Raw genomic sequence first — 27,985 nt, 5'->3', positions numbered from 1 at the left:
ATATTTTATATTGATATTTTCAAAAACCCGTGAAACAGAGAGTCTGCTAAAAACGAACCACGAAGTAGTGAGGGAACACTGTATAGTCAAGAGTTCAGAATTCATTTCCATCTTAATGCATTCCAGGAGAGGCCAATTGCATAGTTGGCTCTTTTCTTTTTGAAAAAAGGAAGATCAATTTATGTGTGATTCTCAGAGTTATAACCATATAAGCAAGTGAGATTAGTGGTGCAGTCATGCTGGCCACATGACCATGGAGGTATTTATTTATCGTGTCATCAGCAACCATTGTATTACAATTCCAACAGAGCAAAACAAACACAGAGATTAAAAAGAAAAAGAAAAAAAAAGAAAGAAAAAAAACCACACAGATTTTGTAAATTTGGTATTTGGTTAAATGTCCTTTGACCAGTATCTGGCCACTTGGAGTGCCTCTGGGGTTGCCGCAAGAAGGTCCTCCATCGTGCATGTGGCAGGGCTCAGGGTGCATTGCAGCAGGTGGTCAGTGGTTTGTTCTTCTCCGCACTCGCATGCCGAGGATTCCACCCTGTAGCCCCATTTCTTAAGATTGGCTCTGCATCTCGTGAGCGCAATCTGTTCAGCGCCTTCCAAGTCGCCCAGTCTTCTGAGTGCCCAGGGGGGAGTCTCTCATCTGGTATCACCCATGAATTGAGGTGCTGGGTTTGGGCCTGCCACTTTTGGACTCTCGCTTGCTGGGGTGTTCCAGCAAGTGTCTCTGTAGATCTAAGAAAACTATGTCTTGATTTAAGTCGTTGACGTGCTGGCTGATACCCAAACAGGGGATGAGCTGGAGATGTCTCTGCCTTGGTCCTTTCACTATTGGCTGCTACTTCCCGGCGGATGTCAGGTGGTGCAATACCGGCTAAGCAGTGTAATTTCTCCAGTGGTGTGGGTCGCAGACACCCCGTGATAATGCGGCATGTCTCATTAAGAGCCACATCCACTGTTTTAGTGTGATGAGATGTGTTCCACACTGGGCATGCATACTCAGCAGCAGAGTAGCATAGCGCAAGGGCAGATGTCTTCACTGTGTCTGGTTGTGATCCCCAGGTTGTGCCAGTCAGCTTTCGTATGATGTTGTTTCTAGTGCCCACTTTTTGTTTGATGTTCAGGCAGTGCTTCTTGTAGGTCAGAGCACGGTCCAAAGTGACTCCCAGGTATTTGGGTGTGCTGCAATGCTCCAGTGGGATTCCTTCCCAGGTAATCCTCAGAGCTCGGGATGCTTGTCTGTTCTTAAGGTGAAAGGCGCATGTCTGTGTTTTAGATGGATTAGGGATCAGATGGTTTTCCCTGTAATAGGCAGTAAGAGCACCTAGAGCTTCGGAGAGCTTCTGTTCTACCATCTCAAAGCTCCCTGCTTGAGCAGTAATGGCACGATCGTCAGCATAGATGAAACTCTCTGTCCCTTCTGGCAGTGGCTGGTCATTTGTGTAGATGTTGAACATGGATGGAGCAAGCACGCTCCCCTGAGGCAGGCCGTTCTTCTGTTTCCGCCATCTGCTTCTCTGGCCCTGGAACTCAACAAAAAAGCTCCTGTTTTGTAGCAGGTTTCCTATGAGGCGGGTGAGGTGGTAGTCCTTTGTGATATTATACATTTTTCTCAGGAGGAGGCGGTGGTTCACAGTATCATAGGCTGCTGACAAGTCTATGAAGACAGCTCCTGTGATCTGCTGCCTTTCAAAGCCATCTTCTATGTGCTGGGTCAGGTTCAGCACTTGCGATGTGCAGCTTTTGCCTTTTCTGAAGCCAGCTTGCTGTGGGATCAGACAGGGGTCTATATTTTCCATAATTCTATGCAAAATAAGTCTCTCCAGAACTTTGTAGAGGTGGCACAACAGGGAGATTGGTCTGTAGCTTTTTGGGTCATTACGGTCTTTGCCTGGCTTCAAGATGGCGATGACTCTTGCTTTCCTCCAGATTTTGGGGATCTGACAGGATGCAGTGCAGTTGTTCATCAGCTCCAGCAGCCAGCGCCTTGCTTTTGGACCAAAGTTCTTGATTTGTTCCATCCGTAGATCATCCAAGCCAGCTGCTTTGCCATTCTTACATTTGTTGAGAGCCATGTCCAATTCAGTAGATGTAAAGGGTTCATGGAGGTTGTTGTTCTCAATCTCCGGCTGTCTGGCTATTGGTTTCTTTCCTACTTTGGTGGCAAGGTTGGGTTTCCCATTCTTCAAGAGTTGGTGTGCTATCTGATCTGCCTTTATGTTGGCATGGGTATTAGTTTGTGAGGGATCGTTGCTCAGCCGTCTCAGCAGCCTCCACGCCTTCTGGCTGCTCCTGCCCATGTCGACCTCTGTGATCAACTTGATCCACTGTTCTTTCTTGGCTTCAGAGATGGAGGACACAATGCTCTGCGCTGCCTGAAGAGTCTGCTCACTGAATGGGTCTTCGTTGTGGAGCCTGTAATAATTTTCCAACAAGGCAGCTGTTTCAGAAGTAATGCCCTGGAGGTAGTGGGTTCTGCAGCCTCTCGGTATAGAGGCCCGTGAGCAGGTTTTCACTATTTCAATAAAATGTTCGTATTCCTCAGGGACTGGCGCGACCGATGTGATCATGTCGTCTAACATGTCTGAGAATTTAGTCCAATCTGCCTTTCTGAAGTTGTATCTTCGTTTAAATCGAACTTCCTGAGGCCTTATTGTTGGGAACAGTTGGCATATTATTGGTCGGTGCTGTGTGTTTGGGATTGGTGGTCCCACTGATTTGGTGCATTGCTGTACGATGCTGTCGCTCACAAATAAGAGGTCTGGGTTATAACCTCGGTGCCATCTCCCGCTGTTGTAGGATGGTGGGAGTTTGCTATCATGGATGAGTGATGGAGGACCATGGAGGTGTCTAAGGACAATGCCAGCTCTTTGGCTTAAATATGGAGATGATCACTCCCCCTCCCAAGAGTTGGACACGACTGTACTTAACGTCAAGGGAGATCTTTACGTTTTACCTAGAACAGGCATGGACAAACTTGGGCCCTCCAGGTGTTTTGGACTTCAACTCCCACAATTCCTAACAGCCTGATCTAGAATGAATGCATTTGGCACCGCTTTGACAGCCAGGGCTCAATGCTACGGGATTATGGGAGTTGTAGTTCTCTTGGGCAGAGAAGGTTCCAAGGCCTTGTGCAACAACAACTCCCATGATTTTCCCTAGCATTCAGCCAGGGCAGGGTGCAACTGCATTAATCCTTCTGCGAGGGAGATACAGGCTTCCCAGGCGGAGATCCCTTGGGTGGCCACGGTACTACCAGCCCCAGAATCCCGCAGAAAGGTCGCCATGGCAACCCCAGCAGGCACGATAGCGCTCCAAGAGTGGGAGGAGCCTCTCCGCCTGCCTTGTGACCGGAAGGCCCCGGGAGCCGCCCCCGGAGGAAGAAGCTCAGCCGCGGCCGAGGCAGGCAGGCAACGCCGGGGCCTTGCGTGAGGAAGGGGAAGAGAGCAGGCCCGGGCCCTGGCAGGCGGGGTAAGAAGGGGTGGCAGGGCGGGCAGGCTCCAGCCCGGCCTGCTCTTGAGGGGTTGGTCCGCACAGCCATGCCTCTGGGTCTCTCGCTTGAGAGGGAGGGAGGGCGGCTGTGTTGCAGGCTGAAAGTGCACCGGGTTGTCGTAGGTTTTTCGGGCTGTATGGGCATATTCTTGAAGCGTTCTCTCCTGCATCTGTGGCAAGCATACAGCCCGAAAAACCTACAACAACCCGCGATTCCGGCCATGAAAGCCTTCACAATGCATTGAAACTGCACCCACATTGCAGGATCAATGCAGTTTGGCACCTATTTAATTGCCATGGCTAAGCGCCCAATGGAACTGTGGGAGGGCCCTTCCACACAGCCAGATCATATCGGAATATCAATCCACAATATCTGCTTTGAACTGGGATTAGCCTCTTCCACACAGCTGAATAAAAACCCCACATTTTCTGCTTTGAACTGGAATATATGACAGTGTGGACTCAGATAACCCAGTTCAAAGCAGATATTGTGGGATTTTCTGCCTTGATATTCGGGGTTATATAGCCCTGAGTCCACACTGCCCTATAATCCAGTTCAGAGTGCAGTTTATACACCTGTATGGAAGGGGCTGGAGTTGTCCTTTGGTGAGGCGCTTGCCCTCTTTGACAGAGAGCGCTCAAAGACCTTGTACAACTGCAACACCCAAAGCATCCAGCCATGGCAATTAACAGTAGTGCCCTTCTGCATTAACTACACACATTTTGCTGCCACAAGTGTTATCCCTGTTTCTGGGCATATTTGACCTGCTGATTCCAAAAATGGCACCAGTCTTCCCCCATCAGCTTTAGTTTTTGGGATACATAATATATGCCATCTACGAGTTGTCATCTGCTCATTTTCTGCTTTGATAACCTGGATCTGACCGTGCAGAAGGGGCCATAGTCTATACTGCCAAAAAAATCCAGATAATGTGGATTTTATACAGCTGTGTAGAAGGAGCCTAAGGGCCCTTTCACATAGCCATATAATCCAGAATATCAAGGCAGAAAATCCAACAATATCTGCTTTGAAGCGGGTTGTCTGAGTCCACACTACCATATATTCCAGTTCAGAGCAGAAAATGTGGGGTTTTATTTAGCTGTGTGGAAGGGGCCTAAGAGGTAGACCTGATGCGGTCTATCCAATGCAATTGTCTGAATCAGTGCCCCAAATAACACCAAGAACAGGCATCGAAACCAAGGGCCCATCCACACAGCCCTATATTCCAGAATATCAAGGCAGAAAATCCCACATTATCTGAGTGTGGACTCAGATAACCCAATTCAAAGCAGATACTGTGGGATTTTCTGCCTTGATATTCTGGTATATAGGGCTGTGTGGAAGGACCCTAAAACACTAAGAATTATTTGTTGTTGTGCTGTGTAGGTCCCCCCCCCCCCCCCCCCAATGTCTTGTTTCTCAAGATGAAGAGCCTACAGTGTGAGGAATGGTTGCATCAATAGGAGTGCAGTGTCTACATTAGTAATCTCCAAACTCTAGCCCTCCAGGTGTTTTGGACTTCAGTGGTCTTCAACTCACAGAAGCCTCAAATGTCTTTGGTAATGAACAGGGATTCTTAGTCCCTATCTCCACTTCCAAATACAGATTATCTGTTTTTAACTGGATTATATGGCAGTGTAGACTCATATAACCCAGTCCAAAGCAGATAATCTGAATTATATGCTTTTATAATTGGATTATGTGGTGGTGTAGATCCAACCGGAGTGCCAAAGTTCAAAATACCTGGAACAGCAGAGCTTGGGAGGTAATACTTCAGTTGGCCCTCTGTATCCGCGGATTCTGCATCCACAAATCCTACTATCCATACCTTGGAAATATTTTTTAAATCCAAAAATCAAGCGATATTGAGTTGTACATGTTTGACAGGAGCTATGTTTTTTTTTTTTTTGGTTGTTTTATTTGTGAAATGTTATACACATTGCTGGCACTATATAGGCAAACAAGTGTAGTAATAAGTAACCAAGGAACTTATATTATCTCAATTCTAAATGCCTGTTGAGATGCCAGTGGAGAAGAACTTACTGTATTGATTGGAAAAGTTGGAATGGATTGAAAAATGCCACAATCTTTGTTTTGAAAGCCCAAGAGAAGTGGCATAGCCCATGTACATATTCTGTCTTCAACTTTGGGAACAGAGAAAGCAGTACTATCCTTCTGAAAATGTTGACAATAGACCAGTATGGAAAGTCATGACATTCACAACCGTCTCTGTTTCTGCTTCTAACAGATAGTAAATAGCAATGTCCTGAATCAATGATCTGTGAAACTGTGCTTTTGTCAAGCGAACTACACTTAACACTTTTGGAAAGCATGACATAATTTCTAACTTAAGGAAGGTGCTGTAGTTTTATTCTGTTTAACAGGAATTCTTATGGGAGGAACAAACATGTTGAATTTCACAATTGCAAATTAATCACTTTGTCGTTAGTGTGTGTATGTGGTAACATTTACTTGTTCTGCTTTTTAAAAATCTCTAGTCATTGTTACATTTTCAATAATCAACCCTCAGTATACAAATTAGTACCGTAATCATAAGAGTATTTCTGTATTTTGCACATGATCCAAGAAGTTAAACATTAATAGAAATCCTGGCAACAACCTGTAAAAAAGTAGATTCCGAGTGGGCTAACACTAAAATAATAGGCTAAAAGAAAGCCTTGTGAATGGAATAAGATTTTTCTTACCCATTTCTTGAGTCCCATTGATGCATCAACAATCAAGCTTTGGTTCTTTAAGTCCTGTTGAGATAATTGGGATTTTTTGACTGTCATACCAGTGAGACCAGTTCATGTAATTTCATTTACCCTCATCTGACAAAATGTGTTATCTCTAGTAATTTTCTAGGACTTCCATCCAATTCTGTGGTGTATTCATGCTGGTAGTTATCATTGGAAAAACGTTCATACTGGAAAAACTAGCAAATTCCTAGAAAGGATTCTTTTCTAAGAACCTTTTAGGTCCTCCAATGTGACTCCCTCAGAAAATTACTCATTTCAATAGGGTTCTTTATTTTTCAAAGTTTTCTGTTTTCGTAATATGTTCAAGATTGTATCAGGTCATACTGTATTTAGTTTGGGAGAAAACAAAGCGTTTATTGAGCGAGTAATCTGTGCTTATTTAAAATATGAATAAGAATATAGATTTCATTATTGCAGTAAAAGAAATGTTTTTAAAATTGCTTAATTAATCAATCTATACAGATTGAATCATATAATTTAGATGAACTTTCAAAGCCCATTAATGCAAATTTCAATTGAAATATATCACCCGCATATTCCCTTCCAAGTAAGAATTGGTCCCTAATTTTTTTTATATGATTCCAATGAGTGATTGCATCTTATGCTCTAATGTTTTGAAGTTGCTAAAGAAAACAGTACAAATCACCAAAGTTTTGTGATGATTAAACCAATGTTCTTCCCAGATTGAGATTGTGGTCCTGAATTTATTATGGAGTAAGCCTGATTGAACGCAGTGGAAATTACTTCTGAGAAAGCTGCTAAAATGTGTTAAATATCTCTGACATATGGTTACTGTGGACATATGCCAGGTGTAGAGTGCTGGTTATTTATCATGTTAGAAAATCAAAATTGCAGCTGAGCCGAACCAGGGCCACATGATGAACCCCACAGCAAAGAAATGAAGGCAGCAGTCTTTTAATTGTACTGCATTCTATCTGTAAAAGCTTCTGTTTGTATTATTCATGTTTTATATAGAGCACAAGTTCTAGTCCACATCAGTGTGTAAATAGGGATGTGATGCAGTTCTGTTGAACTGGCATGTTTGGGGCTTGTGGCAGATGATACAGATTACATGTCACATTAAAGTACTGCTGGGTCATTTTAGGGCTGCACTTAATTGCTTGGACAGAAAGGCAAGGACATATTAGTTGAATTGGGAACTTCATTGGATGACTAACAATCAAAAGAATGCTGTCTGACTGTGGAACTTCATTCTTACTATTATCATTAATCTATGTAGTGCCATCACTGTACATGACACTTTGCCTTTGAGATGACAATCTAATTATGACATGGCACAAAAGGAAATTGAAGTGCTAGTGTGGGAAGTGATTAAATCCTGCAGATACTACCTCTTATTTCTTTCTGAAACTGTGGCAGAGGTAGTTGGATGAATGGTGATAGAAACAAAGAGTTGGAAGAGACCACAAGGGCCATCCAGTCCAACCCCTTGCTATGCACCTGGCCACCAGGCTGGCTTCTTTTCTAGTAGATTTTATTGTATTAACTCAATGTTTTAATTATTTATAATTGCTGTTTGTTGTGTATTTTATTGTGTTTAATTGTAGGCATTGAATATGTGCTGGCTGGAAGCTGCCCTGAGTCCCCCCTAGGGGGTTGAAAAGGGCGGGGTAAAAATACCCTAAATAATAAATAAATAATGCAGGAGAAGCACAATCAAGGTGTCTGCTTTTGGACCAAGGGATGGTGGCACTGTGTCTGTCTCTACTTCTCTCCCTCTGAGGCCACACTAGTGGCATTTATGTGATTTAGGATGTATCTACATTGTAAAATAATGGAGTTTGACACCACTTCAGCTGTCATGGTTCAATCTTATGGAATTATAGGAGTGGTCGTTTGGTACGGTACCAGCACTTTTTGGCAGGGAATTGCTGTTTTGTAAAGATGACAGCTCCCATGATTCCAGTAGCATTGAGCTATGGCAGATAAAGTAGTCTCAAACTGCATTAATTCTATAGTATACATGCACCCTCAGTCAAAGTTACCATACTTTGGAACTCCACATTCATGTGAAACTGTTTGAACACTTACTTAAGGTGATGTTATTGCCACATGTGTTCCCCAGACAGTGTGTGTGTGTGTGTGTGTTTTGTCTCCCTTAATTGTACAATGGCTGTCGGTTTGTTCTTAATTATTTAATTTATTGTTGAATTGCTTAATCTGTTGTCTTATTGTTTTTGTATTGTATTTTATTCACAGCTTTTGGGGAATTATAGATGATCTAAGAATCTAAACCTCTAACTCTCCCACCCAATTTATTATCTTTTTGGCCCAAATGTGACTAAAGATACTGTCTGTCTTGTTTGCTTGGCAGGGCATCTGGAAAGCGCAATGAGTGTCAAGGCCTTCAAGCTTGTCCCCGTAGTCGACCGGGAAATGCTGATGGGCGACAAAGCTCGGATCAATATTGAATGCATTGAGTGCTGTGGAAGGAACCTTTACATTGGCACCAATGATGGGTCTATCTGGCACTTCCTCTTGGAGGAAAAAAATTCACCAGCAGAGAAAGCAACATTTTCTGTCACCAAGCAGCTGCATAAAAACTTAGGCTTCCGGAAGGCTGTGGGAGAATTGAAAGCGGCTTCAGCTCTTAATCGCCTCCTTGTACTTTGTGATAATACTATAACATTGATGAACATGATGAACCTGGAACCCATCCCTACTGGAGCCCGCATCAAGGGAGCTGTGACATTCACCTTGAATGAAAACCCTGTGAGCGGGGACCCGTTTTGTGTTGAAGTTTGTATACTTTCCGTCAAACGGAGGACCATTCAGCTATTCTTGGTTTATGAAGACAGAGTCCAGATTGTGAAGGAGGTTTCTACTCAGGAGCAGCCCTGCGCTGTGGCTGTAGATGGCCACTATTTATGCCTTGCCCTGACCACTCAGTACATTATATTCAATTACAACACTGGAGTCTCCCAGGATCTGTTTCCTTATTCTGTCGAAGAGAGGCGGCCAATTGTGAAAAGAATAGGCAGACAAGAGTTCCTGTTGGCTGGGCCTGGAGGACTAGGTAAGATTGCCATGAGCGTTGCATCCCCATTTGAAACACATTTGCCTTCTCTGTAGTTCAGCCTTTCTTCCTGGTCTAATGAAACATGCGCCGGTAAAATGTGAACATTGATAGATCTATAGGGTTTCCCCTACCATTAGATAGTGGGAGGCAGTTGCCTGGGATAACAGCAAGTTGTTGATTTATTATAGTTTTTTTCTTATTCCCAGAGATGGGAAAGGTCTTTCTAGAATGTTCATTCATACAGTGCAAAAATGCAGGCAGTTAGCTAGTGATATGATGCATTTCTCTCTCGACTTCTATTTCTAATTTTTAAGGTATGTTTGCCACTGTTGATGGCATTTCCCAGCGTGCTCCTGTCCACTGGTCGGAAAATGTGATTGGTGCTTCCCTTTGCTTTCCTTATGTGGTTGCTTTGGATGAAGAGTTCATTACAGTACACAGTATGTTGGACCAACAGCAAAAACAGACACTACCCTTTAAGGATGGCCATATCCTACAAGACTTTGAAGGTACTGTTTGATTATTATATTTCATCGATTTCAAGATGCACCTTTCCCCCATATACCATAAGTATCTTGAAAAATAGGGTGCGTCTTAGAATTGTGGGTGCTTTCTATATATAAACCATTTTTCTGTTGGTGATACTGAAATTAATGTGTCTTAGAATCAGTGGTGTCTTAGAATTAAATACAGTAATTTGTGAAGATTTGTTTGTTTATTAGTGACAACTTTTATCCATTCTTTTCTTATTTAGATTACATATGTATGTGTGCATGCACACAACATATATTCTATGTGTGTTTTATTTTTAAATAAATGCTTTGGAGAAAATTTAAATGTTTTCCAAATACAAAAAAGAAGCTATTAAGGATTCCCTGTTAATCAGCGTTTCTAAATTAAGTTTTGTTTTACTCCAATAGCCATACTACTTTGACCTTTGTGCATTAGACAGGCATATTCCTTTGGACTGAATGTTTATATTGGACAGGTTCAATAGTACTGTTGGTAGTCTGAGCTGAGGAAATGCTGTGCATATGATAAATTGTGTGAGGTGCATGTTTACAGTGCATGAAATGTTTAAGTAAATGTATGTGGTTCATAGAATTTCAGAAGACATAAAATATGCCTGGCAGCAATGAGTAAGAGTCAATATTTTTTTTTAATCTTTAAGGGCCCATTTCCCCTGATTCCTGATAGATTGTCACGCTACACTTGAAACCACTGCTATCCCACCTTAAATCCTATGGCTGCCTCCTGTGGAATTCTGGGGCTTGTAGTTTAGTGAGGCCCGGGAGTTCTCTGGCTTAGAATTTTAAAGGCCACTCCCAAAACTGCAAATTTCAGGATCCAACAGGAGGCAGCAATGGAATTTAAAGTGGGATAGCAGCATGTTGATGGTGTAGTGTGACAGTCTTCCAGGGATGCTTCCATGAGCATGGTTTTCATCAAAAACAAGATTCAGGGGTTCCCATGTCCTCAACTAGAAATGGGATGGAAGCTATTTCCACACAAAAGTTTCAAGGCTACTTTCTTTTCTTTCCTCCTTTTCTTTCCTTTTCTTTTAGCTTGCAGCCTGCAGAAAACACCACTGAAATTGGGAGTGAGGTGCTTTCATAGTTGCTCTATTGGTCTAAACCATAGGGATGGAATAATTATTAGCTTCTCAAGGTTGGAAGAACCTGTATTGTACTGAAAAACCTCCCTTTTAGTACCTTTCTTTTACACGTTGTTGGACAAATCCTTACACTTTCCAGATTCGTTCAAATCCAGAAGTGTCTATTTTAAACACTTAATACACATTATGGAATCCTATTTGCAGATATTGGGAGTCATCCTGCTAGTGGCTTAAACACCTGCGGGCTATGAAAAGTTCTTGATGGAGTGCTTTAATAAATAGAAGGAATTACCTGGATTTGGTGTCGGTTTTCTGGCACAAGACTGATTCTGCTAGGTCAGAGTTTGATGTTCTTTGAGTGAAAGATGCCTTCTGCTAGTAAAAGGCAACTTTTAGATGTCATTGTTGTCAAATCTAACAAACCCATCATAGGTTCAAAAGGAAGCAGTGTGTGTTAACAAAATTGTTGGAAGTCTTTTAAATGTTCAAACTCTTTGAGAACTTTGTGAAAGTGGTGCTTTAAACTGACTGTTCCATGGAAAGGCAGCTAATAAAATTGTAAACATAAGTGGAAAACATCAGCAAATCTGAACTTTCATTTCCTCAAACTGGAAGGGAAAATGTCTTTGTGGAAGCATCAGCAAGTACTTGTGTATGTGGACAGTTTATAGAAACTTGTGAGCTCTTGGATTTTTATATATTCATTTATTAATTGCATTTATATCCCATCATTCAAGGAGCTTGTGATAATATTAATGGCTGTCTAACTATGTTCACAAAAACTTCACTAATATAGAAAATATAGTTATACGTTTTTTGCATTCAGCTGTGATAACATATGACTCTCAGCAATCTTGAAATCTAATATGTACAAGCCTAACTACCCAGAATGGGGAGGGTGTCCAAAATGGAAGCCTAGTTCTCTGTGGAAAGGCTTAGGGAACTGGGTATGTTAAGCTTGAAGAAGTTTGAGGGATAATAGTGATATTCCAAGCAAATACGTGTCTTATAGAAGATGGAGGGAGCTTGTTATTTTGAGTCTCCCAGAGAATAGGACACAAAATAAATTACAAGGAAAAGCATTCCACCTTAACATTTATTATAAGAGCTGCTGAGCAGTGGATCTCTCCTTCTTTGGGGGTCTTTAAATACAGGCTAGATGGTAATATTTCAGGAATGCTTTAGTTGTATATTCCTAAATAGCAGGGAGTTGGAATAGTTACCTCTTACAGTCCTTTCCAACTCTTTGCTCCTATGTTGGAAGGGTTTTAGTCAAAGTTCTAAAGTGGAAAATCTGATTTCTGTAAAGGATATTGATCTGTTTCAATGATCTGCTTTAGCTGTAGCTCCTACTTCCACATTTGATTAATTTAACTTGAGATTTCCAGTGAACACTTTTATATTTTCACCTGTCATCTCCAGCCTGGCACTCTCTGGATGCATAGTGATATTTGAACCAGGTTATTCCATCTCATATAGTAAAATGATTTTTGCAATATTTGGTGCTGCAGTTCTAGTCTTTGTATAATAGAAACTGTTGGGTTGTATTGGATTTGAAAGAATGTATTTTTTCCCTTTAAAAAGTGTTCAGTATATGAATCTCACTGACTTATTCTGTCAGACTTATTTTGAAAACATTATTTGGTAAGGTATAAAATGAATAAAGGACATTCTATTTTCTTCTTCTTTTAAAAATTCCAGGCAAAGTAATTGTAGCAACCACCAAAGGGGTGTTCATCTTGGTACCACTACCTCTGGAAAAACAGATTCAGGATCTTTTGGCCAGTCAGAGAGTGGAAGAAGCGCTAGTATTAGCAAAGGGAGCCCGAAGAAATATTCCAAAAGAGAAATTTCAGGTCTGTGCTAGTATTTAAAATATATCTGGCTGTGTGAAGATGGCTGAGTAGCAAGCAAACTGTGAAGATGAAGTTTTATATTAATATGTCTGATCATATATTACTGCGGCTTGAAATTCTGGAGAGCTGAGTTAGATGGTTAAGGGCACTTCCAGACTTGCCTTATATCCCAGGATCTGATTGCAGTTTTCTGTTTATCCCAGATTGTCTGGCAGTATGTACTCATATAATCCAGTTTAAAGCAGAAAATCTGGGATCAGATCCTGGAATATAGGGCCTGTCTGGAGGAGCCCTAAGACAGTAGCTGCAAAATTCTGGGTGAAATAAGCAGCTCTAATATATTTGCATTTTCTGTTGGAGAAATTGATAGAATGACACTTATATCTTCTGTAATGTTGATCTAAATGTTGAAATCAGTTCCATTGACTTAATGTGCTCTAGCTGCCAGGTGGGCCTGGTAATGTTGCAAATTCAGGAGCTGATGACAAACACGTATCTAAAATATTTTATTGTTTAATGCATGTTTGGTGCCTTAAGTGCTTTCTAGCTAGAGTTCCTCTAACAATTGGAGGATTTGACTGTGTAACCAAGGGTGATAGGTGCCATTTAGCAATTCCTGCTCTCCACTGTCTCCTCTAAATCTGTATTGTTACCTTGTTTTTCTGCCGAAAAGGCATCCAAGGTGGTTTATATAGGATCAATAATAAAAACACAGTTTATGTCTGGAGGACTTAAAAGCACAGCAACTTAAAAAGAAAAGGATGCGGAAAGAGGAGGTGAAGAAGCAAACTTTGATTGCAGTTCTTAAAGCTACACATTTCTGAAAACTGGCCGCTTGAATGAAGACAGTTGAGGGAAGAGGGAACTCAGTGGAACTGGTTTCTGAATTAGCTCTGCAGTCAACTATAGATTAATAATAAATGCAATATGCTTCTGGTGTAGGTACGGAGGCTGTAATGATAATATATAGTCTCCACGCAAAATTAATTACTGATAAATGGAAGAAGTTTTCAAAAATGTTTGTAGATAAATCAGTGCAATCTGTCAGGACTTTTGAATATTTATAAAGCAGAAAATTTGGCTGTGCTGTATTAATATATCTATAACTTTATATTGCCTGTGGTTAGACAAAGTTAAGTTAACATTTAGACAAGACAAATATATGTACATGAGATTCTACTCGGCACATAAGTAATGATGATTTAAATAATTGTGTATGTCATTTATCATATTTCTTCCTAGTTTTATCCTGGCACTTATGCTGCTTAGTCCCTTTTTTACATGCATTGCTTGCATTTGTATAGATACTACTGAAGTTTGTGATTTCTTTGGGATTACAGTCTAGAAAATTGTTTTTTTGTTTTTTTTAGATTTCTTCCTATGCTGTATTTTTCATCCTTTCTTAGTCCACTAAATCGTGGCTAAGATTGATGGCTTGCAACATGGCTTGCTTTTCAGTTGCACAATTACCTGTTGGTCTTTTCCAACTGCCTGTTGATGTATATTGTGTAAAATCATGCAAAATGTGTACAGATGAAACTGGGTAGCCCAGTTCTGTATTATTCCTCATTTCAGTGGGACACAAGTAGTGCATTGGCAAATGGTTTGCACGTATTGATTGTTTTTGTTTGTTTTGGTTTTATCTCTTTTTAGGCAATGTATAAGCGAATCTTGCAGCAAGCAGGATTTATACAGTTTGCACAGCTTCAGTTCCTCGAAGCGAAAGAACTCTTCAGGTAGCCTTTCATATGGGATGAGAAATACTCCAAGTGTTAACTGAGTGTTGATTAAATCCATGTACTTGACCTTCAAAGATCTCAAGTTATGAGATATTTTGATATGACCAGGGTGAAATACTTAAAAGATATAGTTTCAGACAGTGGACAGGAGCTAAATTAGAATCACACTTCTTGGTATGGTTGAACAAATCAACTTCTTTTGATGGACACTTTAATTCTAGTATACTGAGATGCGTGTAAAGGCAGTGAGTCTACCATTTCTGTCCAGGGGCATTTCTTGTTGCTCCTTTGATGTGACTCATTTCACAGACCTGGCTTAGAATCAGCTTAATACTTAGTGTTTTTGGCAAGCATTTAGAGGGGGAAGTACCGTAAAAACCGGGGTACTAGATGACTTTTTAGGCATATAAATCCTTATAAAATTTTGGGGGTCGTCTAGTACCCCGGGTATAAAAATAAAATAATAAAAAAGTACCGGTAGAGCCTTTTGGGGTGGATGCCTTGGCCCCGGGCTCCCCTCCCCTCCTCCTCCTCCTCCGCCTCCTCCTCCTTCGCTGCCTTGGCACATGGCAGCCTCCTGGTCAGGCTCCCTGTCGCTCGTCTCTTCATGGCTGCCACGCTAGTCAGGCCGCTCTCGTTCTTCCCAGGCAGGTCTCGCGAGAAGCTACCGTTGTCTCGCGGGAGAAGAGGCACTTCTCGCGAGACCTGCCTGGGAAGAACGAGAGCGGCCTGACTAGCGTGGCAACCATGAAGAGACAAGCGACAGGGAGCCTGACCAGGAGGCTGCCATGTGCCAAGGTAGCGAAGGAGGAGGAGGCAGAGGAGGAGCGCCAGAGGCTCTTCTTCCTGTCCAGGCTGGTGAGAAGCGCTGGACTGGGGACTTGTCTTAAACGGCAAATATATCCTCAATACTATATTTTGACTGCTGAAATTGAGGGGTCGTCTTATAGCCCCCGTCGTTTTATACCCCGGAATATACGGTAAGTTGTTTTTCCCAGGTGTTCTGTGCTGGTCTGTGTGTAATATTGGCACATAACATTTTTTTAGTATTGTATACATGCTCAATATTTTATACACCTCTGGAAGTGATGGTTTTAAGTTTGGTTGCCAAATGCACAAATGAAATAATAGCAAACATGGATATTGTAGCAAGAGGGCTCAAATGTTCCTGAAGTGTATTGTTTAGTCAACAATCTGGTATACTGAGACAGGTAATTATGAACTTGTAGTATCATCCCTGAGATATATATGTGAAATGTATGCATGCATATATATGTAGAGCACAAAGTGCATGAGATGGGGTGGCCAGCTTTTACAGATCCAGGTGCCATTCTCTGCCTTTACGGGCTTCACAGACTGCAAAACTATCCCAAGTGGTAGTGATATCACTGTTTAATTATCTTGAATAGTTGCACAAAGCTCTATATCCTCTGGATGTGCACACACACACATTATGTGGTGCGTGCCCATGTGTCTTTTCTCTTTGCTTCATCTAGTTTGACACTGTAATTGCAGAAGCGGCCAGCTCGATGTCCGGGAGCTGATCTCTCTCTACCCCTTCCTGTTGCCTACTTCCTCTTCATTCATGCGATCCCACCCTCCCCTCCATGAATATGCTGACTTAAACCAGCTGACGCAGGGGGACCAGGAGAAGATGGTAAAGTGCAAGCAGTTTCTCATGAGCTACTTGAGCGAGGTGCGCAGCACTGAAGTTGCAAATGGCTACAAGGAAGACATTGACACAGCTCTGTTGAAGCTCTATGCAGAATCTAATCATGAAAGCCTTCTAGATCTGCTGGTCTCAGAAAATTCCTGCCTTCTCACAGATAGCGCTGCGTGCCTGGAGAAGCACAAAAAGTAAGCTTATTGTCCCTGGAGCATACAGTGTAATGTCTGTAGAGTGCTAGGTATTTCTTCTGTTCAGTCTTTGACATGATGAACCCGGAGCCAGTGTGCCTTTAAAACAATATTAGGATTTAGGTGCTTCACTTATCTGTAGAAATTGTGCCCATTTTATTTTTAAGAGATAAAACACATCACACTAGAATTTTTTAAAAAATCCTTCTACAGTAATATGATAGCAGAAACCAAATTTTTTTGATCTGCTATCAAAAAGAAAGCAGTTTACCATATCACGAGCACTTTTGGGCAGATTGCTGGGATTAGTCGAATAATAGTTAGGTATTTAGCTGGGAATTGGGAGATATTCTAGGTCCTCGGTAAGCCATGGAGTTCTTTGGGTGACTTTAGGCCAGTCACTCAGCCTGACCTTGCTGTGAAAATAAAGAGGGAAGAGAAGAGTCATATGTACTGTCTTTGTCTTGACTTGAGCTAATTGGAGGAAATACAACTAACAAATATATGCAATTGTGTAAGATGCTAAGACTTTTGTGTCCAGGCCATGGTCTTCTCATCTTACATTCAACCCAGAGCTGATGGTTTTAGTCTTTCCGTTGTTTTCCTGTTAGCTGTCAGAACAAGAATACAACCAAAATATTTGTTTATTTATTGATTTGACAGGCAATACTATGTTTCTGTTTTCAGAGGATGAAGGGGCAGATTTAGCTCCACCAGACAATCACTCCTGTTGGATAGTTTTAAAACAGGACTATCAAAGCATTAGTTTAGAATCTTTGAACATTGGATTCTAATTTTATCTTGTATCATTTTGCAGAAAGCAGAAATGTGATTGATAGAAATAATATAAAACTGTCACATGGAACATTTATAGAAACTACCAATCATGTTAGTTGTGCACATTGTTTTGCAAACACTAAGTAATATTTCTAGTCATTTCCCTTTTAATTTGTACTTCTTTTTTTCTTTTACAGATTTTTTGCACTTGGGCTCCTGTATCACTCAAACAGTCAAGATGCTGCTGCACTACAGGTTAGAGTGCCACCATGTGTCCAGGAAGTCACAACAACATGCTTCCTTGTGAACAGAAGCTAGTTTAGGCCACTAGAAATTACCACATGTTTATGAATTTAAAACTGGTAAATCTGTTGCTGTCAATGTCCAGGTAGATAGCTACAGTAATGGAAAGAGGGTGGACTTACGGTCTTTTGTCATTTTAAAAATCTCATAGTTCCCTCAGTGTATCTGTACAATAGATCCTTATCCCATCCTGGGTTCATTCTTCTTAATTTAGTTGCTCGCTATTATTTGTATCTAGATGTACTGTGTTGTTGCGGCTACTTCTTTGTAACTGTAAAAATACCTCATATAGTAGGAGAAAGTGATCATTTAAAAACCTCAGTAGCTTGCCTATTATCAGTTCTGTAAGAGGCCTTTGTGTCCATGTCTGTAGCTGATATCTGTAGCAATTAGCTCAATGTTAGCAAGTGTTTATAGGTTTACTGTTAATCCTGGTAGCACTGAACTCATGAGCTGGATGCTGAAAATGAATCTTGCCTTTTAAAGAAGTGAGCAGAATATTGCCTAGTATATCTTTTCGTATTTGTTTCTAATAAGAGGAAATGTGAGACAGGAACAGAAAGATCCCTCAAAGAAAGACACATACACACCTCACCCCAATTCCCCTTGGTATTTATGTTGTTGTGTGCCTTCAAGTGGTTTTCACCTTGTGGAGACCCTAAAGTGAACCTATCACAGAGTTTTCTTGCCAAGATTTGTTCAGAAGATGTTTGCCGTTATCTTTTTTCTGAGAAAGACTGGCTTGCCCAAGATTACTCATAGTTTTCATGGTAAAGATTTAAACTTGGTCTCAACAGTCATAGTCCAGAGCTCGGTGCACCACACCATACTGGCCCCTTGATATTTATGCTTCCTCTTAATTTTGTATTGTGTTTTTTTAAAAAAAATAACAATACCAGGTTTTAGAAATTCCCATATATATATATATATATATATATATATGTTCTTTTAGTTGGGTGACCTGGAGAAGCAAACTTTTCATATCCTAAATATTGAAATGCTGCATGATGAACAACACTGATTGTGCTAGTACTGTATCTGTTTAAAGTGGAGTTGAGCAAAAATATGAGGCGATAAACTATATGGAGGTTATGTTTTCCATTAGTTTGAGAAGAGTTAGGAGGTTGTAAGTATGCAGGGATAAACTAGTCCCATTGCTTTATATTAAGGTTGGAGAACCTTAGCAGAAAATGGCAGGCCCTGGTGAGTTCTCTGGGGCCTTCTCCCTATCATTTTTAGACACAAATAGTAGTTTCCTTGCCAAACCCAGCAACATTATAATGCATATAGTGCAGCTGGCACAACATGAGGGCTGTGAGGATGGAAGACATCTGAATGGGGAATCCCATTTTGATGTCAGATCTCTTTCAAGTATAACGTCCCTTGGAGCCGTCTCTTAAGTGCTCTTTAACAAATGTCACCTTTTTTGGCTTCTGCATACCAACTTTACAGGGTTTTGGTATTTCCATTAAATGGTGACCTCAAGGAAAATACAGTATATAAATTGTCAGGGGACTAAACCTGATTGGTTTTATATTTCTTCTGCCTTTCAGTTATGGGTAAAAATAGTTAATGGAGACATTCAAGACTCCACACGCACAGACCTTTACGATTATATTGTAGACTTCCTTACCTCCTGCTCAGACCACGAATTGGTGTGGAAATACGCCGAATGGGTCCTGCAGAGAAGCGAGGAGGTTAGTTACTGGATTCTTTAAAGAAATTATTTTTGAGATTGCTGTCGCTTGGATACCTTATTTAAAGTTGTTAGTCCTTTACGTTCTGTTCTTTTTTTGGTTTCTGAAACCTTTAAGTCTGTTCATACACAATTTCAGCATTTTGCTCTTCCTGCTAGAAATGCATGAAATAACAAATATGAAACAGAGTGAGTCAGATGGTAGGAAATCATTTCCAAGGATAGCCATTAAAATTATCTCAATTTTTGTGGGGTACAAGCTTGCATCTTATTTTCAAGGTATATTTCTGGGAGATTTTATTCTGTACCTGGAAAAATGAAGCATCTATGTCCAAAGCTTTCTAGCATTTGCCTAATTTTGAATGAAATTATTTGAGTACCACAGAAATCCATTCGAAGAGGGATGGAATAAACATTTGCCCTCTTATATTTTGGAGCTTGGACTTCTGGGATATTTATTGTTCATACTGGTTCATCTGAAATTTAAAATGGTTGAAGGGCCAGATATTTTTCTGTTTACAATTTGTCATGCATTAAGTGACAAGAGAAAAGGGTTATACATGATTTATTTTATTTAGCCAATATTTTTAATGAGAGTGATAGTGACTTTGCTGTTCCTCCCAGATTGTATTATTATATGTAATGGAATCTTAAGCTTTTCTTAAGGTGTGTTCTTTTTTGTTTTTGGAGGGGGGTGGGGTGGTCACATAGTGGCTACTGCATCATGCTTTCAGTAATTGGATAGAACTATAAAAGATTAGATACATCTGATCATCTTGAATATATTAAGGATTAATATATTGAATATATTAAGGATTAGAAATGTGTGCCATTCCAGAATGCCTCACAATTTTCTAAATGCATCTTTCTTTAGGTTGGAGTATACATTTTCACAAAAAGGCCTCTGGAAGAAGAACCAAATAACAGTTTCAGTCCCGATGATGTCATCAGCTGCCTTAAGAAATACCCCATATCATTAGTAAAATATTTAGAATTTTTGGTTTTGGAGAGAAGAATAAAAGTAAGTTGAGTTTATGGTGAGTCCTATAACATTAAAAGTGTGATTTTGTTGTCTATTTTGTAATATTTGGCTCCCTGAACTTTTGAATAGATCAGATAATTCACCTGTAACTTTTGGCCTTCAGTGCTTCTTTCATTCCCTCCTGTTTGCTTACATGTGTTTTCAGTAGGCCAGTTACCCAAGAAAGGAATATAGTAGTACTGAAAGGTAACTCTGGCACAAAGGACTGCTATTTTGGTTTTTAAAATAGGACCAACCTCTTCATTACTTGCTGTTGGAAGATCAATTAGCTGAAGGGAAAATGGTTAAACGTAGTGTTCTGTTGGAGGTGTGGCAGTTACACCCTGCACTAAATAGAGAATTCTAGTCTACTTGAGATTGGAAAGCCTTCCTACTTAATTATTGATTTTTGCCAGTCCTGAATGAAGGATGACCCTTGGACAACTTTTGGGATTGGGTGCAGTGTTGCCTAGTTTCTTTATATTTTTCCTATCGGATGCAGAACTTGGGAAAAGTTACTTATGCACTAAAATGCCCAGAGTGGCCATGGCGGACAGAGGATTTGGGGAGCCATTAATCAAATAGCCTAACCTTTTCAAGCTCTGATCTGATCAGGTTCCTTGCAACATGTACCAGTCTCATGATTTGGCATACAGCAGCACAAACGCTTCCTATTAGTCTAGCAGACAGTTGGGAACTAATTCTAGGGATGTAAAGGTCTTTATTCCCATCTCACTTATAACAGAAAGCATATGTTCCCAGGAATTGCTGTTCCTATCCAACAGATGATGGAATTATACTTTGAATGAAATAGTCTTTCCAAAAATAGAAAAATGTACACTTGAATGCTTTAAAAGTACATATTTACATTTTTATTTTAAAACAAAGAAGACCTTGTCCTAGGTAAACCACTGGATTTGAATGAGAAATGTGAAAATGATATAGGATAGCAAAACTGTAATGCTAATTGTATAAATCTTAGGATTTGTATTATTTTAGTTATGGCTCTTGCAACAATATTGTGAAAGACATAACTTTTTAATGTATATGCTCTTGAAATTTCATTAATTTTACAACACATGGATATCGCTGCATTGGAAGAATTTCTAATTACTGAACTTACTAAAGTCCTTTTCAAATACTTCCTGTGCATATGTCTATATTTGTCTTTCATATTAACCTTTTGATGTAATTCGGATTTGCAGAACTAGTAATAAAAATTGGCTATGGAACATTATGGAGAGCATCTTAGAACTGACTGAATGTCTCTTACATTAATAGAAAGAGAAGTTCCATACCCATCTAGCTGTGTTATACCTGGATGAGGTGCTACATCTGAAATCACTGGGTGCAGAGAGATACGAAGAATTGACCAAAACACAGGCAAAACTACGCAATCTTCTGCGGAAATCTGACCTTTATAGAGTTCATTATATTTTAGGTAAGAGAACTAAAATTAAATTTAGAGTAGGTGATGGGAGAGCCCTTATTCCTCTTTTTGCAGACCATAAATATTCAGAGTTCCTCTGTTAGGGAAGGATTGAATGTTAGTTGTACAAGCTGACAGTGTACAATAAGCAAGAGTGCACAGGATGATTGGAAGACACGTTCTCATTGGGATAATTGGAGTTTAGCAGGGTAAATAAATTGAACAGGATAACTTACTACTTCAGCCAGTAACCCATCATCATCATCATAATACATTTATATTATGTTATATTATTGTTATATTCACATTATGTTCTTATTATATCACATTTTCACTTAATTGTCCCTTTGAGATGCAAAGTGGTTTATATTATATTATTTATTATAACTTTTATATTAATATTATGTATATTTATATATATTGATATTGTACTTACATCATACCATATTCATATTATGTTATAATGTACGTTATTATTTATCTCAGCTGTTGAGCAATTCAAATTCTTATATTGTTATATTATTATTATTATTATTATTATTTCATAGTGCTTCTATTATGTTATTACATTTATATCATTATATTAATATGTACAAATTATATTATATTGTATGTTTATTTAATCTTTTGAGATACATAATAGTTTGTGTTGTTATTATTATTTTCATATTATTATTGCATTGTATGTTGGCATTGAATTTTTGCATTAGCATGTTGTAAACTGCTTTGAGTTCCCCCCTCCCCAGGGGAGAGAAAGATATATAAATATAGTAAATAATAATAATAATAATAATAATAGACTTGGGACCTCTGTTCCCACTGATAATGGTTGAATTTACCAGCCTTGTCCTATCTAGTTGGTACCCCAAGAACATCAGGAGGACTTCAGTTTCTCCATCTCATTCTAACCCGTAGCATGTTGCAGGTCATGTAGCCATTAGAAGACATCCATTGTAGGATATTACTTGAGCAGTTTCCCTGGTCAATAAATCCTTCCCCTACTTTTTTGAATGAGGAACATTGCAGGAATTGGGCATGCTATTTGAATGCAACTTGATTACATTACATGATCTTGGTTGGCATATGGAACTGTGTCCAGCTTAGCGTGATAATTGATTCAGAATTGTGTAAAAGTTGGCAAGGCCTTCTTGTAACCAAGTCCTTTGTCCTCCTAACATTGTTCTTAATCCTGCATTAAAGAGAGCAAATAAAATTGATTGCCAATGATGAGAAAAAAATATTAGACAGAATCTAAATTGAAATCACATATCCTCTGGGGTACTTTTTAAAAACACAGCTTCATAGCCATGCTGGCTGCAAGATTATGGGACTATAGTCTGGAAAAGTAGCTTTTCATAGCTCTGAAAGTTACCAAATCCATTTACATGAGGAAAATGCCTTGAGTTTGTGTACATAAGTATAATAGTGAATCCAGAATTCTAAATGTAAGTGACATGAGTTTTGGAAACCTTTGCCTTCATTTATCTTTTGGGTTACTTTTTAGAGTTTAGTCTTTTAATGACCTAGTTCTGATTTGGAAAATATATCCTTCTCTTGCATTGACAAGGACTGTGGTTAACATACTATTTTTGCAGATAAAATCAGCGGAACAGATCTCCATATGGAGTGTGCAATATTATATGGAAAATTGGAAGAGCACGACAAAGCTTTACATATCCTGGTCCATGAACTGAAGGACTTTGCTACTGCTGAGGAATACTGCGCCTGGAATTCCGAGAGCAAAGACCTTACTTACAGGCGGAAAGTTTTTCATATGCTGCTCTCGGCATATCTGAATTCCAGCCCATTAGATCATGAGCTGGCCATTGCTGCTGTGGATCTTCTAAATAACCATGCAGCTGAGTTTGATGCTGTGTGTGTTTTGCAGCTGATTCCCGACAGCTGGTCAGTGCAGCTCCTTTCCTCTTTTTTGACCGGTGCAATGAGGGAAAGCATTCACGCACAAAGGATGGCTCAGATTGCAGTGGGTTTAGCAAAAGCTGAGAATCTGGCCTATAAGCATGAAAAGGTGAGTCTACTGCTCTGACTTTGTGTGAACATACTGAAATCTTAGGATAATCTCCGTGAACATTTGGATTCCTGGTGGAAGGAGCATAACCGAGTGATAGCCTACTGAAGCATGGTTTCCATCCTGGTTTCCTGTATAGAGTACAAAACATGGCAAATATCTCTCTGAAGGAAATACTTGGTATATTAATGCCCTATTTCATTTAATTCAGTTTTAAAACTACAATTACAAGTTGCCATTGAAAACTTCTTGAATCTCATGGAATGTTTAGGCAATGTCTAGGTGGTTTTGAATACCATATTTTACTACATAATCATCACTGCATAATCCTTGCATTATTTTTTCAGTTCAAAATTATTTTTTAGCCTTTCATCATATAATAATTGCATAGATAATTAATTCTGTCCATGTCTGCACTACTCACAGTATGTATTTATTTTATTTATTGACAATATTTACATTCCGCTCTTCTCACCCCAGAAGGGACTCAGAGCAGATCACAGAACATATATATGACAAACATCCAATGCCGATTATACAATGACAAGACAGAGAGCAGATATATATATATATTCCCCCATATTTGTTTTTTCTTATCATTTGGCATCTGTGGAGGCTGTGCTTGGTTCCAGCCATAGGGGGAGTACTCTTGCTCCATCTGCTTGCCAAAGAGCTTTCTTTGTAAACTTTCTTCTGAACACCATGCCTAAAATACCTCCCGGCTTAATGAGGTTGCTATTCATCTACTCACATAGCTGTTTTTGATCCGCTAAGTGGGTGGGGGAGCGGGTCTGAAGGTCAGGAGCCCACCCTGACCTAGCTTTGAACTGTCAACCTTTTGGTTGGCAAGATTTACTGCAGCTAGTGATTAACCTGCTGTGTTGAAGCTGGCCCTACAAGTCATACAAGTGAAAGTGTGGTGCTACCCTTAAAGAAAGTAATTTAAAAAGCATGATGGTGAAGTACTGTAATACTGGATTTTAAAAAACAAAAGCATGTAATGGTTGCACCCCATGTTTTGTCCAAGAAAAATCTACATAAAACCTGTGATGGTTATGAGGTAAAATATGGTATCTTTCTCTTCACATTGGCCTTTGTTTGGTACAGCTCTTTAAAAGTAAATGAATGTGAGATGCTGAGCACTGCATATAGGCAACTCTGCAGTTATAAATGTGCAAAGACCAGCAAGTGGTACAACATTCAGGCACAGCATAGAATGGTAATGCACAAAAGATGTCTGCAACCACCATCATTGTATCTTGGTGGGCGATGTCTTTGTTCTCAATGACTTTGGGGGTGTGGTGGTCCTGGAGGGTGAGTGGAAATGTAACCTAGAAAGTGGAACTATAGTACATCTCCCCAGTGAAGATTCTTTGCTAATGTCTGGAGGCCCACATTTTCCCTATTTATGATGTAATCAGAAATACTAGTGTTCATTTTGCTCCCTGCTTAAAAAAAATCTTGATGTTGTCGATTTTTGGGTGGAATTCAATGCTCTGGTGTACATCCAAGTAAAAATGCCTTATTGGAAGCAATAGGCAAGAATAGTAACACGGGCTTCAAAAATGGCAGATCCTTAGCTGACCCTGTACCAGTTTACATGTTGTCTCATTTCTCTTGTTTGTAGGTAAAACTTAAAGAAAACCCGACTGTTCTCTCGGACAAAAAGCTCTGCCAGGTGTGCCAGAGCCCCTTTGGTGAGCCTGCTTTTGTCAGGTATCCAAATGGTGGTATGGCCCACACACACTGTGCTGCCAGCAGGCTAGTGAATTCAAACACAAACCACCATTTATCCAGCCCCAGCAAACGGACATGAAGCACATTTGAGGTGTGCAACATCCAAGGAGAATCTGCATCATGAAGAGCAAATACGTCCAAAAAAGAAAAGGTGGCTGTGGTGTCTTCCGCCAATGTGAAACACGGCGCCTCACTGCTGGTCTTTTGTGAATGTAGACAGCACAAGAAGTATCAGATGTTTATATAATGAACAAAATGCTTCCTTACAGTAAGAGTGTGTGTGTGAGGGAGGGGGAGAGGGAGAGGAAACTCTTTAAAAATTGAAACTTGCACTGAATTTGGTGGTCAGCTGGCCTTGGAAGAAAAGAGGCTGGTGAGGAAACAATGCCTTTCCCCCAAAGAGCTGATAATTCTGTCTCTTGAATAAGCGGCACAAAGCAGCACTTTCTTGAGAGTTGAGAAAAGCTGCATTTATGTTCCCAACTAGGTCTAAATTTTGCCTGGTGGAACAGCATCATGAACTTGTTCTGTGCTTTTCATACTGTTAAACATTGGATGCACTTTGGAGCCTTTGCTCTCCTTCCTTTTTCTGCCCTGTACATCCATCAGTTACGGAGCCTGTTGAAGCACTAATTTCTGGGAAGTTCCTGCCCTCACTGGGACTGAGAAAGGGGCAGGAAGATGGGGACACCATGGCATGAAGTCTGGGTTTCTGACACTACTAATCACAGTGAAGCCACTGGTGCTTGTCCCAGGGAACCATATACCATTTGTGGGTGGGAAGGGGCAAAGGAAGAGGCTTTAATAAATGTCATGACTTATTTATTATCATACAGACGTTCTGTACATACAGTCGAATGAAATGGTTTTTATACCTTGACGTTCTCTAGAGCGGACACGCATAATCAGTAATTACAGGTGTAGCTTTTTCAAGGGTCTATACCTGCCATCTCAAAGAGCCATCTTTCCCTGCAAGTAAAGAAACCTGTGCCTCTGATCTGCTTTGCAGGAGTGGATTCACACAAAGGGAAAAGGGTGCTTTACAGCCATCAGTAGTTGCATCCTGAAGGTGCTGAATAAGCTTGATAACACTTAATAAATGCTCTGTGAATTCTGAAGTAGTGTGCTTTTTCATTTGTAATGTAGTCTGACTTTAATAAGGTCACATATTGTATATACTCATGAATAGCAATTTGAGCCAAAAAAGCAGCTGTAAAAACCTAGTTGACTTCTCGTGGGTCAATCATGATAAGTCAATTCTTATCAAAAAAGGAACAATCCCCTTCTTTGAGTGGTGGAAGGAGAGAGTTTAGTCTGTCCTGGAAGAAACCTAATAGAAGCACTGACTCCATCTACTTTTTCCATTTCAGCGCCACTTCAAAACTTGTTTATATGTCTTGGTGGCTGGTGTTTTCTTGTCTCTGCAGAACAACCCTTAACATCCATGGATCATATTAACATCCATAATTTTAGCCTCAATACCTATCGACTTATTTGTGAGTTCAACATATATAAAAGTATATACAGCTCATTTGCCTACTGTTTGTGCCTTGCTAGATGACTTAATTTATGCGAGGTACAAAGATAATGCTTTGGATACATTAAAAAATCAGAATATCAAGTTTCCTCAAGACAAAAACTAGAAAAAAACATTTTTTAAAAATCCCAAAATGACATTTTCTGAGCCTTTCATGGCGGTAAAAATCCAAGAGTGCACACAAGCCAGGAGTAAATTAACATACTGCAATATTAATAACCATCTCGCTGGTGGATCCAGATGGAGAGTTTCTCTGAAATACCTCCATGCAAAAAGTTGTCGGTATGAAAAATCTCAAGGGGAGAGGAGAAGCTCTGTATGTGGATTTTGAAAATTCAATACAGAGCAATGTCACTGGATGCTGAAGCAATATAATTGTGATACAAATGTGTCATCTCAGCACTAGGCTTTAAGGCTGCCATCCTGTGCACACACACACTGGCTCCTTCTACACTGACAATTTATTGCAGTTTGAAGCTAAGGTGGCTAGATAACAAACTTCGATGAAAGCATATGAAAGAAAGCCTTTAAAGCACATCATTGTCCTGTGTAATCGTCAGATTGGTTTCAGGATTTCTTATGGAATCATCTGCACAGTGAAACCATTTTCTTCAATATCAATTTGAAACTGCATTAAATGATCAGTGTAGATGGGACCTTAGAAGGTTAGACAAATCCTCCATATTAAGTTTAATGGGCAAAGGTTTTGCAGTAAAATTGGATGCAAACTATGCATAATGGTTTGAGATGAATGTATTTAAAAAAAACAGACACAGAAATTTGCCCTAAATATCGCTTATAGTTCGTAATTAACTACGCCTTACCCTCCTGCCACATACACACACACTTCTAAACACACAGCATTGCCTTTTTCCTTATGTATACTCCACCTATTAATGATGTTGCAGCAAAACAAGCAGTGAGTGCCCATCTTTAGGGACCTAAAGACAATAATTTTTTTCATGTCAGGAGAAACTTGAGAAACCAAGTCACTTCTTGTGTGAGAGAATTTGCCATCTGCAAGGACACTGCCCAGGGGACACCCAACTGTTTTTGACGTTTTACCATCCGTGTGGGAGGCATTTTCA

The 27,985-nt window shown here is 39.9% G+C and overlaps 1 protein-coding gene across 2 annotated transcripts; it reads left to right on the top strand.

Moving 5' to 3' along the window:
- Positions 1 to 3,354: 3,354 nt before the first annotated feature.
- Positions 3,355 to 26,478, top strand: TGFBRAP1 (transforming growth factor beta receptor associated protein 1). Of its 2 annotated transcripts, none has more exons than XM_060769722.2 (12): positions 3,355 to 3,475; positions 8,597 to 9,298; positions 9,616 to 9,810; positions 12,618 to 12,772; positions 14,426 to 14,508; positions 16,027 to 16,368; positions 17,343 to 17,400; positions 19,002 to 19,145; positions 20,019 to 20,165; positions 21,447 to 21,606; positions 23,190 to 23,623; positions 25,251 to 26,478. In XM_060769722.2, exons 2-12 carry the CDS (start codon positions 8,614 to 8,616, stop codon positions 25,437 to 25,439), a joined length of 2,592 nt encoding a protein of 863 aa, XP_060625705.2. In that variant the 5' UTR covers positions 3,355 to 3,475; positions 8,597 to 8,613; the 3' UTR covers positions 25,440 to 26,478. The 2 variants fall into 2 exon arrangements, with proteins under 2 accessions (XP_060625705.2, XP_060625703.2); XM_060769720.2 differs by having other exon boundaries at positions 3,355 to 3,480.
- Positions 26,479 to 27,985: the final 1,507 nt, after the last annotated feature.

This window comes from Anolis sagrei, chromosome 3, assembly GCF_037176765.1.
Source record: "Anolis sagrei isolate rAnoSag1 chromosome 3, rAnoSag1.mat, whole genome shotgun sequence".
In the NCBI taxonomy this organism is placed as follows: domain Eukaryota; kingdom Metazoa; phylum Chordata; class Lepidosauria; order Squamata; family Dactyloidae; genus Anolis; species Anolis sagrei.
Note: the sequence above shows the minus strand (reverse complement) of the source record. Positions and strands in the feature narration are given on the sequence as shown.